The sequence below is a fragment of the Silene latifolia genome, chromosome 11 (genome assembly GCF_048544455.1).
Source record: "Silene latifolia isolate original U9 population chromosome 11, ASM4854445v1, whole genome shotgun sequence".
NCBI lineage: Eukaryota > Viridiplantae > Streptophyta > Magnoliopsida > Caryophyllales > Caryophyllaceae > Silene > Silene latifolia.
This window is the reverse complement of record NC_133536.1, coordinates 121173557-121188850: the sequence shown is the minus strand read 5'-3', so window position 1 is coordinate 121188850 and position 15294 is coordinate 121173557. Positions and strand designations below refer to the sequence as shown.

The 15294-nt window shown below is 39.7% G+C and overlaps 1 protein-coding gene across 1 annotated transcript; it reads right to left on the bottom strand.

The window, feature by feature from the left end:
- Positions 1-14452: 14452 nt before the first annotated feature.
- On the bottom strand, positions 14453-15028 carry LOC141613890 (uncharacterized). Its single transcript, XM_074432632.1, has one exon. The coding sequence runs from the start codon at positions 15026-15028 to the stop codon at positions 14453-14455; it is 576 nt and encodes a 191-aa protein (XP_074288733.1).
- Positions 15029-15294: the final 266 nt, after the last annotated feature.

Below are 15294 nucleotides of genomic sequence, written 5' to 3'. Positions count from 1 at the left end.
ATTTATGCTCTTGATATGCCAACATTTCAGCTGAGACCCGAGGAGCACGCAGGCTGCGTGAGGGGGCGCAGGCTGTGTTGTATGACGCAGGCCGCATCCCAGGTTGGATCATGCACCTTCATTTTTTTCTTTTATTAGTTCATCCCCATATTCAAGACTTTCTTCCTTGTCTAAGTTTTCGGCATACCCTTGCACATCATGAGACAACACTACATGCAAACCTTCTTGGTCCAAATTGTTAATGAGCACAACCTCAAGAGGGTCCCTTTGACACAAATTATACACTTGGGAGACAATTGGCTCAATGATGTTCAAGAAATAGCATGAATATGAGTCGTTAGGTTGTCTCATAGCATCATAGATGTTGTATGTGAGTTTCTTTCCGTCAAATTCCATAGTGAGGTTTCCATTAGACACATCAATCTTTGTCTTAGATATTTCATGAAAGGCCTTCCTAAAAGGATTGGAGTGGCCCTCGAGTCGACTTCCATGTCAAGGACATAGAAGTCGGCTGGGAAAGTTAAATGGTCCACCTCTACCAACACATCCTCCATCATCCCTTTTGGGTAAAGATTTGAGCGATCTGCAAGTTGGATCACTACGTCGGTTTTGTTCAAAAGTGGAAGTATCAAGGTCTCATAAAGTGTATAGGGTATGACATTGATTGATGCACCTAGATCTAACATAGCATGGGTGAAACTCTTCTCCCCAATTGAGCATGGTATAGTGAACATCCCCGGATCGCCACACTTTTTGGGAAGTGATTTTTTAAATATGGCGGAGACATGTTCACTTACCCTTACTCTTTGGGTTCTCTTTCTTGTGTTTATCCTAGGCGTACAAAGTTCTTTGAGAAATTTTGCATACCTCGGAACACCTTTTAAAAGATTGAGTAGGGGAATGTTTACTTCATACTTCCTAAAGGTTTCATAGAGATCCTCATCCCTTTCAAACCTTTTAGAATATGTGAGAGCGTGAGGAAAAGGTACCTCAACGATATGTTCTCTCACGATCTCTTCAATTTGATCATTGGTGTTGTTGCTTTCTTTCTCTCCTTTGTCCATGCTCAACAGACTCTTCAATTCTTCACTACTAACTTTGGATGGTGACTCTTTCTCTTTATAAACCACAATTTCTTCTTCCTCTTGTATCTCAATGTCAATAATCCTCTCATTTGACTTTGCCTTTCTCTTCTTCTTTGGGGGAGATTCTAAGGTTCTCCCTTTTCTCAAGGTCATGGCACTTGCATTCTCTCTTGGAGGGAATGTGGTAGAAGGGATTGAAGTAGAGTTCTTTTGGTTGCTCTTGGCAATTTCTTGAGAAATTTGGCCAAGTTGGATTTCAAGATTCTTCACCCTTGCATCACTTGAGAGTTTATCGGCATCAATTTTGTCAAACCTCTTCGTTGTTTCGGCATGCCCTTTAACAAGAATTTTAAACATTTCTTTAGTTGACAAGTCATCTTCTCCTTGAGATGAGGGACCTCCTCCTTGTTGAAAATTTTTGTGGTTACCTTGAGGACCTTGGTTCACTTGATTCCCAAATTGGAAGGATCGTCCTTTTCCTTGTTGAAAATTTTGGTTTCTTTGGTAATTCGGGTTTGGACCTTGTGAATTTTGGTTCCTCAAATGGTTGAATTGTCCATTTTCGAAACTCTTTGAAGTATCCCCTCCCCAACTAAGGTTTGGATTGTCCCTTGAGCCGATGTTGTAAATGTTTCCACTTGGATCGTATTTGTAGTACCCACCCCCGGTAGGATTTCTAGAATTATAGTTACCATGCCCCATGGCAGTCACATTCTCATTTCTTATCCCTTGTTCTTGCATGATGGGACAAGACTCCACCGGGTGTGGACCTTGAAAAAAATTGCACTCCGCATTGGATCTTTGTGCTCCACCTACACCTTGATTGTTCCCCATCAAGTGAGCTACCATTTTGGTGAGCTCATCCACGGTCTTCTCAAGTTTTTGGTAGAAAGGAGAGGGTGTTTTGCAGTAAAACACTCAAGACTCGAGTTTTGGTTGAATATGACTCGATTTGGACAGTGACTTAGACTGTTTAATTGTGATAAAAACGACTAAAAACTAGACATAAACTCTGAGGACTGCAATAGAACAGTCGACAGGTCTGTCTGGAACCACGGTTTTACCCTGAACTCTACGATAGAATAGAGTTGCAAGCGTGATTAAATTGGGATATGACTTAATCCAAGCACGAAGCCACTAGATTAAGCCTAAGGGAAAATTTTAAGCACTAAGCAAAGAAATGACCCGACTCTAAGCACTAAGCAATAGAGGGTTTTCCAGCACTAAGCAAAGAAGATTAGTAGAAAGCAAAGTTTCTAACTTGTGTTTTTTATTCAACAAAATCTGAATTTTTCATGAGGAAAAGCCTTGATTTTATAGACCAAGCTAAGAAATCCTCACCATCCATCCATCCTAGCATCTAACGGCTCAAAAGCCCTAGGAAAATCAGTACAAAAGTGGCCCAAGGCCTTACACGGTGATAATCATAGAGAAAAGCAATCCGTCTAAGAACATAGGGCTTTTTTCGGCCTAGAAATCTTCCATGAGGAGTTTAGAGTATTTTTGTCTAAGAGCTTATGTCTTGGGAAGGTGATAATCATAGAGAAAAGCAAGGAACAAAACCGGTGGCCCTAGCTTACACGGTTTGCAAGAGGAAGGTACAAGGTCACTTTCAAGTCCCTTTCAACCTTCCTAATTTAACCAAGACATCCACAAGGCTTCTTTTATTTCTCTACTAGACATCTACAAGGCTCCTGTTCCGGTCCGGTAGATTCTGGTCCGGATCGGTCAATTTTTCCGGTCCGGACTGGATTTTGCCTACCCCTAGTTACCATGACCACGATTGCAACCGATACCGATATTGAAAACATGGCGTAACCCGAATTTTGAATGACCCAATATTAACCCGATCCAACATCACATTCATGAATCGTAATTGATTGATTCAAAGTGATTCAAAATGACCCAAATTGCAAGTATTAAGTCATTAATATTATAATCCATTAAAATAACGTGTTCATTAATTGTAACGCTCCATAATAATAATTAATTTTGAATGTTTATTAGTCATCCATAGTACGAAGTAAATTGTTTAAACATTAACCCGAAAATGACGAGTTCAAAACGACTCATACCCGATAATATAATAACCCGATTTTAAGACCAAACCTAAAATGACCCTAACAACTTGATATTCGAAACTAAACCGAAATTAACTAACCTGACCGATACAAAATTGCGCCAGACATGAAATGACGCGATCTAAATTGATCCAACCCAAACCTGGCTCGATTGACTATTTTGCCACCTCTACTAATACATGGACTTGGAAACAGGTCAATCATGTCGTGTTAGGGTTAGTAATTTCGCGTTTGCAAAAATTAGGGCTATATCGATCACTTTTGGGTCTGTTATATCAAGTTATTTAGGGATAACGATAAGTTTGAAACAATTAACATTCTGGCCTGTCAGATCGGACTACTAGCTATGGCCAAGACACGGTTTTGGTGTTAAGCCAGGTTATTCAGAACATGTAATTAGGGTCGTTGACTGTTCTACTTATCCCAAGGGAGATTTAAGGCACTGATAATGGAGTTTGGATCCTCTCGATTTCCTAAAAAATATGGAGGGTTCATTTCCTCTCACATTGCAATATAATATTACGTCTCTCTTTGTACTGCATTTTTTCTTTATATGTTGATCGAAAACCTGGACTATTAGATCGCCGTGAAATAAAATTTTGACCGTTTATTGGAAAAAAACCCTCTATTTCTGTTGAGAAATCGAGAAGATCCTAATTCCTAATTGGTGATAATATCCCAAGAAATAATAGTGTCACATAAGTGTTTCCAGGATCGCGTTATGTATACCACGTTTAAGCTACTATATAGGTAGCACACATTCTCCTCATAATCAACGTATTCGTGTGCGACACTGTTATTTGTGGGACACGCGCCAAAACATGTTAGATACCTAAAGCCCCTAAATGCTGTGTGATTTTCTTCATTTATTTAGACACGTATCCATGGTATTTGGACACCTCTCGGACATGTGTCCATGGTATTTGGATACATTTTGGACACCTTCAAATAGAATCAAGTTGAATTTCAGGTGAATGGGGTGTGTTGTTTTATGGGGAACTTGGCGGGGAAATGAGTTAAATTGAGGATAAATGATCTTTAGACGAGGGAGAAGTCGAAATTAAAGAGATTGATTAGAAAAATGAGTTTGGGTGGAAAATGAGAATGAGTTATAGTCAAAGTCAAAATTTTACTTCACTTATTTAAATTTAATATCAAATCAAATAAAGTTACAAAAAAAATTGCTCATTAACTGTAAAATATATATTTTACTAAATTTAAATAATGTATCTCGTGTCTTAAATTGTATGGGATGTTGTATCACGTGTTCATTTTCTGTCCGTAATCTGTTTCTGTGTTACCTATACTGCCATTTGTCTTGCGTTATAAGAGCATCTCCAATGGTTCATCTAAAGGACCTGCTTGCAATATTTGCAAAATAAGGAGCATGTAGCTTCCCATTGGAGATTGGAAAAATTGGTGTGGCTTTCAAGGCATGTAGCTCTACCAAGCTACAACCTGTAGATACCTCATTTCTGCACCTCCTGCAAGCCACCCGGTGATGATTGGGCCGCATGTTTGGTACACGGAACGATTTATGATAATTTGTAAGTTTATCGTCTAGTGATAGCTCAAATACTTGTGTCTACCCCTTGTTCGTCATCTACGCGCCGTTACGGTCGTTTTGACAGTAATTAAAGTTCATTTGAAGTCCTGGTCAAAAACCGTCTTCATTTTCTAATAAACCATTTTAAGATGCCGAGTCGGAATGTTCTGGAATATTCCGTGTAGGGAAATATCCGTATAAAACCCTTAAAATTAAGGACTATAACGCAATTTTAACATGTGAATATTGTCATAAACGAAAAATACAAGAGAAACGATAAAGGTATAAGAATCAACCTCGGGTCCTTTGTGAATACGACCTAAGAACAGAAATCAATATAGATTTCCTCCTAATCGTTGCACCCAAGACCGTCTGAGACTATGCCCCTTGTGCTAGAAAGTACTCTCTAATTGCCTTGCAATATTGAGAGAGTTTTTGTGAGTTTTCGATGTGAGATCTAGGTTTCAGAGAAAATGCCTCCAAAAACCTAATTTTTGTGCAAATGAATATGCTTAGGTCAAAAGGAGAGAAGCCCTCTCCTTTTGTTAATCTCGTCCAAACCGTGAGCAAGGGGAGGGAGTGGGCTTTCATTTTCTCCTTATTTTAACTCGTGGTCCGACTCGATTCGCTAAATGTATATGACGGGTTTTTAATTATAAATCGTCACTCGTTATCGGATAATAAAACATCGACTAGTAACATGAATTAGTCGATATATTAATACATGTCCGATAATGACAATATTGTATAATTAATTAAATTCAATATACATTAATTAAATATAATCGTTTATATTCAATTTACGAATTAATCGCTTAATTCACTTTAGCCATTATTATTTAATCCGTATTAAATAATTATCTCAACATCGCGTTTGACTAATTATTAGTCAATAACTCCGACTAACTCGCTTAGTCATATTAGGCATCAACATGATCAGTATTTTCATCTTCACATCTCTCAAACGTATCCTATAGGTGTGACTTTTAGGGACCAGTTGATCACCGCCATCTGTATGACAATAACATCAAACTTATATAGCAAGCCAACCGTTATTGATAAACGTGGACCAACTGATAATAATACAAAAGTATACCCTTTGATCCTTTTAGAGATTTATATGTCATTGCACTAACTGTAGAGGACACCAGCCCCAACAAGCTCCCACTTGTCCGTACAAGTGTACGTGCAATAACGTTATCCGCACTAACTGGAGGACACCGGCTCCAACAAAGTCCCACTTGTCCGTACAAGTGTATGTGCGATAACCGATTCTCATATCCATTTAAAATTTCTCCCACTCAATGTAAAACAATTTGCAGATCCTGATCCGCAAAGGTCGTATTTTACAATCGATCTGTATCAAGAGTGGTTTCCCCGACTAGAGAGTAACTTAACTGATAAAACGAATTCGTATTCGAGCATGGCCATGCATTTCAGTTACAGCTCCTCGAGTGGCCCTGAGAAATATCGAGTACCTGATAAAGGCTGAATATTTCCTTCAACTCAACTCCTGCCGATCTAAGCACAATATGAAATGACCCAGAAACAATCTACTTGGCCCCCTGTTACGGATGACCGTGAGAAAGAAACCAAAGTCACCCAAAATCTGCCTTAGTCTCAAGAGACAGTCGATAGTCAAAAGAATCGACTCTTAGGATCACCATGGAGGTCCTATCCACGACCTGGCACCGAATGTTATAAAACATTTAGGACTCCACGTCGTTGTCACAATTGTGTCCTACGAGATATCCGTATAAATCGCCTCTGTGATTGGTCAGTCAACCGTTTGACTTATGGCTCGTTGAACCCACCATCAACCAACGTCACAAAATAATTGCCAGAGTTATCAGCTCACGTGGGCAATTAATTACCAAAAATATAATGTTTGTTCAGTTCACTTTGTGGTGTTCAAAATTGTCGTACAAATCCACATGAAAAACAAAATATATAAATATCAAAACGATGATGTCGTATAGAGTACAAAAGAGAATGAATCTAATCCATAAAAGAGTACTACAACTCAGGAACACGTTTAATTCCCATGGAATTAACATGCCCTTCATGCTTTTCTTGTCGTAATGGTTTAGTGAGAGGATCTGCTATATTATCATCTGTAGCAATCTTTTCTATCACTACCTCCTTTTGCTCCACGTAATCTCGGATTAGATGAGCTTTCCGTTGTACATGTGTAGACTTGTTGCTAGACTTAGGCTCCTTAGCTTGGAAGATGGCACCTCTATTGTCGCAATAGATGGTGATCGGGTCATTCGAACTAGGCACTACAGATAGTCCTTGTAAGAACTGACGCATCCATATCGCTTCCTTTGCGCCTTCGGACGCGGCATAGTACTCGGACTCGATCGTAGAATCTGCTTTGTAACACTTTGTTTGGAACTCTTCCACCGATCTGCAGCGCCATTAAGAGTAAAAACGAATCCAGACTTAGATTTCGAGTCATCTCGATCCGTTTGGAAGCTAGCATCTGCGTAACCGGTTGCGCATAGCTTTTGATCACCTCCATAAGTCAATGCCCAATCTTTAGTCCTCCGTAGGTACTTAAGGATGTTCTTGACAGCCATCCAATGTGATTCACCTGGATGCTGTTGGAATCGACTTGTCATACTCAATGCATATGCCACGTCCGGACGTGTGCATATCATGGCATACATGATTGATCCTATAGCCGAGGCATAAGGAATCCGTGTCATGCGCTCTTTCTCTTCTGGTGTCTCTGGTGCCTGAGACTTGCTCAAATGCACCCCTGGAGCCATAGGAAGAAACCCCTTTTTGGAGTTAGTCATGCGAATCTCTCTAGTATCTTGTCTATATAAGACTCCCGACGAGAGATAACATCCGACGTGATCTATCTCGATAGATACGGATGCCCAAAATTCTTTGTGCCTCACCCAGATCTTTCATCTGGAAATGGTTCTTCAACCATACTTTTACCGAAGTTAAGAGAGGTATGTCATTTCCAATCAGGAGTATGTCATCGACATACAATATTAGGAAGACAATCTTGCTCCCACTCGACTTGATATATAGACATGGTTCCTCGACCGATCGAGTAAATCCATTTTCTTTTATCACTTGGTCGAAACGATGATTCCAACTCCGAGAAGCTTGCTTAAGTCCATAAATGGAACGCTTAAGCTTGCACACTTTCTTAGGATGTTCAGGATCGATGAAACCTTCGGGTTGTACCATGTACAACTCTTCCTCCAAATAACCGTTTAAGAAGGCGGTTTTCACATCCATCTGCCAAATTTCATAGTCATGAAAAGCGGCAATCGCTAAGATAATCCGAATGGAACGCAGCATGAATACGGGTGCAAAAATTTCATCGTAGTGCAAGCCTGGTACTTGGGTGAACCCTTTAGCAACTAGTCGTGTTTTATAGATATCTTGTTGACCTTCCACAGAATGCTTTATCTTGTAAAGCCATTTGCATTGAAGGGGACGAACCTTAGCAGGTAAGTCAACAAGATCCCATACGTTGTTCTCATACATGGAGTCCATCTCGGATTGCATGGCCTCAAGCCATAGCTTTGAGTCGGAACTAGTCATGGCACCTTTATTGGTTGCGGGTTCACTACTCGTTAAGAGCAGAATGTCATCTATGTCATGTTCCTCGACCATACCAATGTATCTGTCCGGAGGAATAGAGACTCTACCCGACCTCCTAGGTTCCTCGGGAATATTAACAAGAATGGGATTGAAGGAACTGGTTCCTCCAATGGTTGCTCGGTATTCTGTTCTGGAATCTCCGACAGCTCGAAGGTTCTATTACTCTTCGCATTCTCGAGAAATTCCTTCTCTAAGAATGTCGCACTAGCCGCAACAAATACACGTTGTTCGGTTGGCGAATAGAAGTAATGAGCAAGTGTTCCTTTAGGATAACCTATAAAGTATGTCTTGACCGATCGCGGGCCGAGCTTATCCTCGTGTCTCCACTTGACATAAGCCTCGCAGCCCCAAACCCGTATAAAGGACAAGTTAGGGACCGTTCCCTTCCATAGTTCATATGGAGTCTTGTCAACAACTTTAGACGGACTTCGATTAAGTATTAGAGCAAACGAAAAGAGCATAACCCCACAATGAGTCGGGCAACACGGTGTGACTCATCATGGATCGAACCATATCAAGTAGTGTTCGATTTCTCCGTTCGGACACACCATTCAACCGAGGTGTTCCAGGTGGAGTTAACTGTAAGGCAATCCCACAATCCTTAAGGTGTTGATCAAACTCGTGAGAAAGATACTCGCCACCACGGTCGATCGTAGTGTTTTAATCTTTCTACCCGATTGGTTCTGCACCCGATTCTGGTATTCTTTGAATTTCTCAAAGGATTCACTTTTGTGCTTCATTAAGTAGACATAGTCATATCTACTTAAATCGTCCGTGAAAGTGATGAAGTACCTATAGCCTTCTCGTGCGGTGATTGACATAGGTCCACACACATCCGTATGTATGAGTCCTAATAGGTCGCCAGCCAGCGCATTCCAACACCTTTGAAGGAAATTCGAGTCATCTTACCAATGAGACATGATTCACACGTGCCAAATGATTGAAAATCAAAGGCCGAGATAGCTCCATTCTGTATGAGCTGTTTAACGCGTTTCTCATTAATGTGTCCCATACGGCAGTGCCATAGATATGTTTGATCTTTGTCACCAACCTTTAACTTCTTATTCATTACGTGCAATATTTCGGTGGTCTGATCTAAAACATAAATTCCGTTCATGGAGACTGCCTTGCCATAAATCATATCGTGTAATGAGAAAATGCAACTATTATTCTCTATTACAAATGAAAAACCAAGTTTGTCAAGTGCAGAAACTGAAATAATGTTTTTAGAAAGACTGGGTACATAATAGCAGTTATATAAAAATAACTCAAATCCGCTAGGAAGCTGGATCACATATGTTCCCCTTTTGACGGCAGCCACTCGCGCTCCATTCCCGACACGCAGGTCCACCTCACCCTTTACGAGGGGTTCGATGTTTCGGAGGCCCTGCACATGATTACACAGATGAGAACCACAACCAGTATCTAGTACCCAAGTTCCGTAACTTGCGTGGTTAATCTCAATCATATGAATAAAAGAAGAAGAAGAAGAAGACATACCAACAGGATTAACGCGACCTGCTTTTATGTCCTCATGGTATACAAAACATGTACGCCTCCAATGCCCAGTCTTGTGGCAATGATGGCATTCCATGTTACCGGTCTTGCTCTTTGTCGAGCCTGATGAGGTGCTCGACTCACCAGGCCCACTCTTACCTGATCCTGACTTCTTAAACTTCAGTTTACCTACTGCTAGGTCTGCCTGAGCTTTGCCCTTACCCTTGCCCTTGTTTGACACAACGAGAACATCCTGTTTCAGGCTCCCACTAAACTTCATGTCCTTCTTTCTGCATACGAGAAGGAGTGTAGTGCATGAGGACTTTTCTTCAAATCATTCATATAGTAATTGGCTCTAAAGAGCGCAAAACCATCGTGGAGTGAATGAAGCATGCGGTCAATCACAATGTTCTCGCCGATTTTACAATCAAGCGCCTCCAATTTCTCGACATTCTCAATCATGCTGAGAATGTGTGGGCTAACCGGTTGGCCCTTCTGGAGTTTCGCCTCAAAGAAGCGACTGGTATGCTCATAGGTCACGATTCTCGGTGCTTTCGAGAATTCCTTAGTGAGCGTTGTGAAAATCTTGTTCGCACCTTGGGCTATGAAGCGTTTCTGCAAATTGGATTCCATTGCAAAAATGTGTACGTTTTTAATCGCACCCGCTTCCATGACGAAATCGCTATACGTGGCGATCTCGTTAGCTCCAGCCGTGGGGCCTGGGTTTGGCGGGATGGGCTCAGTCAGATATCTGAGCTTCCCGTCAGCAATGGCAGCATTCCGTAATGCCGTTTCCCAGTCCGCGAAGTTTGATCCATCATTCTTCAGTCAAGTGGACCGATTCATCTAATTCATGAAGATCCGAAGCCAGGACTCACGGTCCAATGTGGCACTTGGCATTGGGTCGTCAGCACGGCCAGCCATTATGTTATTAGCAGTTTAAATGATCGTGATCTACACTGAAAAAGAGAGGAAAAACAAAACGAAATAAGCAACTCATCGTGGTGATTTAAGTCTATTTAAAATTCATTTTTTAACGTGTAGACTCATTGCACTTGTATAATCGATCTACCTCAAGAATTATACAAATGATCCCAAGACTCAATTTCCGTAAATTGATAAGCCAACTGTTTAGCTAGTTCTACCGTTAGAACTCTTGGTCGATAGATTTCCGTAAATCCTATCTATAGTCCACCATGATCACAGGATCGTACGAGTGACCATAGTGTTGAGATAAAATAGGTCAATAAGTTCCAACTTACCCGACGTAGAAGGGGTCATATTATGCCTACCGACGAAGAAGGGATTCATTGGAGTTTGACCTATAAAGACTATTCTCAATTTTTGTTTATACGAGGAAGATCCCATCAACTTAGTTTTAATTCATTTTAAGTGAACGAAAAACTAGCATTGCGTGAATGAATTAATTTAGGTGATGGCTTATAAAAACGTGTGATATCTGTATATCATAGAAAACTAACGCGTCACCTCTATATGAATCAATTTTCATGCAAATATTAGGTGGTTTGGTTTTAGGCGGAATATGATGCAAACTATCGTTACGATGAAAACATAAAGGAAAGCAAAACGTAAATAAAAATTCCTAGTGTGGCCTATCCTAGTAAAAAGAACATAATACAACTTTGGAATCCACCGTTGGACCCGAGAAGCTTGTCTTGATGTTCCATCTTTGTCCATGCAGCGGGAGTGAGCATCCGATCTCCATCTTTGGTCTTCTCAAAATTACAATTTAAAATTTACAAAATATAAACCTATTTACATTCTAAATTAAAACTGTAATTACAAGGAAAAATCAAAACGGAGATGCGAGATCTCAAAATACAACCAAGACCGTGTGACAAAACCGCTTCTATCAACTTAATTTTAATTCATGATAATCCGTTACTTTAAATTGCTTTAAAATAACTAAATGGTACGTGAGTGAACCGTTTCACTATCAAGCGAGTGTACAACATCCGTATAATGTACATTTTATGGCCAAAAGAGAAAAATTTTCAGCAAAAAAAAAAAATTTCAGCCGTGGCCAAAAGGAGGAAAAACACGAATTTTTTTTTTTTTTTTTTTATATTCCAACGGTTTGCCGAGAGCAAAATTTTTTTTTTTTTTTCAGCGGCTCAATTTTCAGCGCGGCATCCAAGAACAACAATTGAACAAAAAACACCAATAGCAATTTGAACATAATCCGTATTAAACAAAATTACAATTGACAAATCTTTAACATATTGCTATGATTATCGTTTAAAATAACAATATGCAAAGAACAAATCGAAAAACAAAATCAGACGATTGAGACCGATCTGCCGTGAGCTAGCATGTCACGGTTTTAAAAAAAAACAGAAAACAGCCGAAAAAAAATAAATCGGCCGCACGGTTTTTTATGCAAAAATTTATCGATTCAATTCGTTTAATGAAAATCACAATGTAAAATTTACGTGGCCTCGCTCTGATACCACTTGTAGGAAAATATCCGTATAAAACCCTTAAAATTAAGGACTATAACGCAATTTTAACATGTGAATATTGTCATAAACGAAAAATACAAGAGAAACGATAAAGGTATAAGAATCAACCTCGGGTCCTTTGTGAATACGGCCTAAGAACAGAAATCAATATAGATTTCCTCCTAATCGTTGCACCCAAGACCGTCTGAGACTATGCCCCTTGTGCTAGAAAGTACTCTCTAATTGCCTTGCAATATTGAGAGAGTTTTTGTGAGTTTTCGATGTGAGATCTAGGTTTCAGAGAAAATGCCTCCAAAAACCTAATTTTTGTGCAAATGAATATGCTTAGGTCAAAAGAAGAGAAGCCCTCTCCTTTTGTTAATCTCGTCCAAACCGTGAGCAAGGGGAGGGAGTGGGCTTTCATTTTCTCCTTATTTTAACTCGTGGTCCGACTCGATTCGCTAAATGTATATGACGGGTTTTTAATTATAAATCGTCACTCGTTATCGGATAATAAAATATCGACTAGTAACATGAATTAGTCGATATATTAATACATGTCCGATAATGACAATATTGTATAATTAATTAAATTCAATATACATTAATTAAATATAATCGTTTATATTCAATTTGTGAATTAACTGTTTAATTCACTTTAGCCATTATTATTTAATCCGTATTAAATAATTATCTCAACATCGCGTTTGACTAATTATTAGTCAATAACTCCGACTAATTGCTTAGTCATATTAGGCATCAACATGACTGTATTTTCATACTGTCACATCTCTCAAACGTATCCTATAGGTGTGACTTTTAGGGACCAGTTGATCACCGCCATCTGTATGACAATAACGTCAAACTTATCTAGCAAGCCAACCGTTATTGATAAACGTGGACCAACTGATAATAATACAAAAGTATACCCTTTGATCCTTTTAGAGATTTATATGTCATTGCACTAATTGTAGAGGACACCAGCCCCAACATTCCGGATATTTCTATTCCATATTTTAATCTTTTAATCTTTTGGCAAAATATATCCCGAAATTATATTTTGAACAATAAGGAAGTTGCGATCTACCGCAATTCCATAACAGAAACGCGGAAAATCTTTCTTCCGCAGGAGGAAACTCCTGGGGGAAAGGACGCAGCACCTGTTGCGCCTCTTCCAAGAGCCGCAGTGGCTGCTGTGTCTCTTCCCCAGGTCTTTTCTGCGTATTTTAAGATCTTTTCGAGATTTATTTCCAAAGTTTTACCGAAATCCTAATTCCTCCGTGTGGTTAGTATAAATAGGGACCTTCGTTCCTCATATTTCTCACGCGAGTGTCCGCCATTCTCTTCTCCCTTTGCATTCTAAGACCGTGCTCTTTGCTTATTGGTGTCTACGTGCTTGAACTTTCTACCACGTAAGCTCGTATCCTTCTGAGTACCAGCCTCGTTTTGCATGACCGACCAATTTGACCAACTCCACTCAATCAACTTAATCAATTCAATTTAATTTCTCTTACCAGGGCACTTTCATCATACATTCGAGTCGAGCAATCACTAATCGTTAACTTAGTCAATCTCGTTTCGTCAAACATGTAAGTTTGAGGGTGTAAATCCCATGTTTTATTATTGTATAAACTACCGTAAGGTTTACGTCGAAAACATGTTTAAAACCGATTTATAAAACCTTTTATCAAACCTATTTTTACGGATTAACAGAAGACAGACGTCGAGAAGAAACGCAGCAACCGCTGCGCGTCTTCGAAGAGTCGCAGCATCTGCTGCGCCTCTTCCTGAGGCTGCCGCAGTTCCTACTTTTCTTCTTCTTCCCCGTCTTTCTGTTAACTCGCCTTCTTTCGTTTTTCTTTCTTATTTTCTTCTTTTTTTCATTCGTATAATAATTTTAACATATAATTCATAATTATTTTATCACCTTTAATTTCCGACTTAAATCCCAAGTAATCAATATTCGCGGGTTTTCGTCATTAAAATCAAACCCGGATTTTTTTTGGTGAAATGTGAGTATATATATATTAGATATCAAAAAAATTACATATACATGAGAGTTATGAAAGCGTTATCAAAACAAAACGAACTCCCTAACAACCAATACTTAGAACAAACTACCACCAGCTACTAGCCCACAATGCCCCATTTCTAAAACCAGGTTCTTTCTTCACTTCCTGCAGAGCCTCCAAATTTTGATCTGATCCTTCTCATAGCATCCTCCCTGATATTAGCAACCATATTTTCAAGCATGAGAAGGATTAGGTGCACCCTCGAACTGTTCCTTTGACTCCATATATGGTAGTAACAGGAAGACCAAATGAGATAATGAGTTTGCTTCTTCAGTCTTGCCCCCGCACTTCTACCATTACTAGCATAAGACCCCACTATAATTTTGAAACCACACCATTGCTCTACTAATCTCGGCACCTGCCTGCTATATAAACAGTCAAAGAAGAGGTGCTCCTGAGTTTCAGGGTCCTGGTCACAGATACAGCATCTGTTGTCAGGACAGCAGCCAAACTGAAACAGTTTGGCTTTAACATTAAGACCTTGGTTCATAACAAGCCACGAAATCAAAGCAAGATTTGGATAATTCCAGCTATTCCAGACCAGTTGAACCCAATGTTTCTTAGGCTGTTTGGTTCTAAGCCATTCATACCCATCTCTTATGGAGTATCCTTTCGAGCTAGAAGTCCATTGATCGTTCTGATAACCAGCCTTCATTATTTCCTTGACTTTGCAAATACTTCTCCAGGACCAGGCTACACCAGCTGTAGGAGTGTAAGTGTGCCAGTCCTGCTGCTTAAGATACACCTGACTTATCTATTTGATCCATAACTTATCAGCTTTGTTATAAACCCAGTCTACCAGTTTAGCCATAGCTGCAATGTTGGAAAGTTCTACTTTTTTATGCCCAAGCCACCTTCATCCTTAGGTAAAGTAACCTTGTCCCAAGCAACCAAGGGAACTCTATGGTAATCTGAACTACC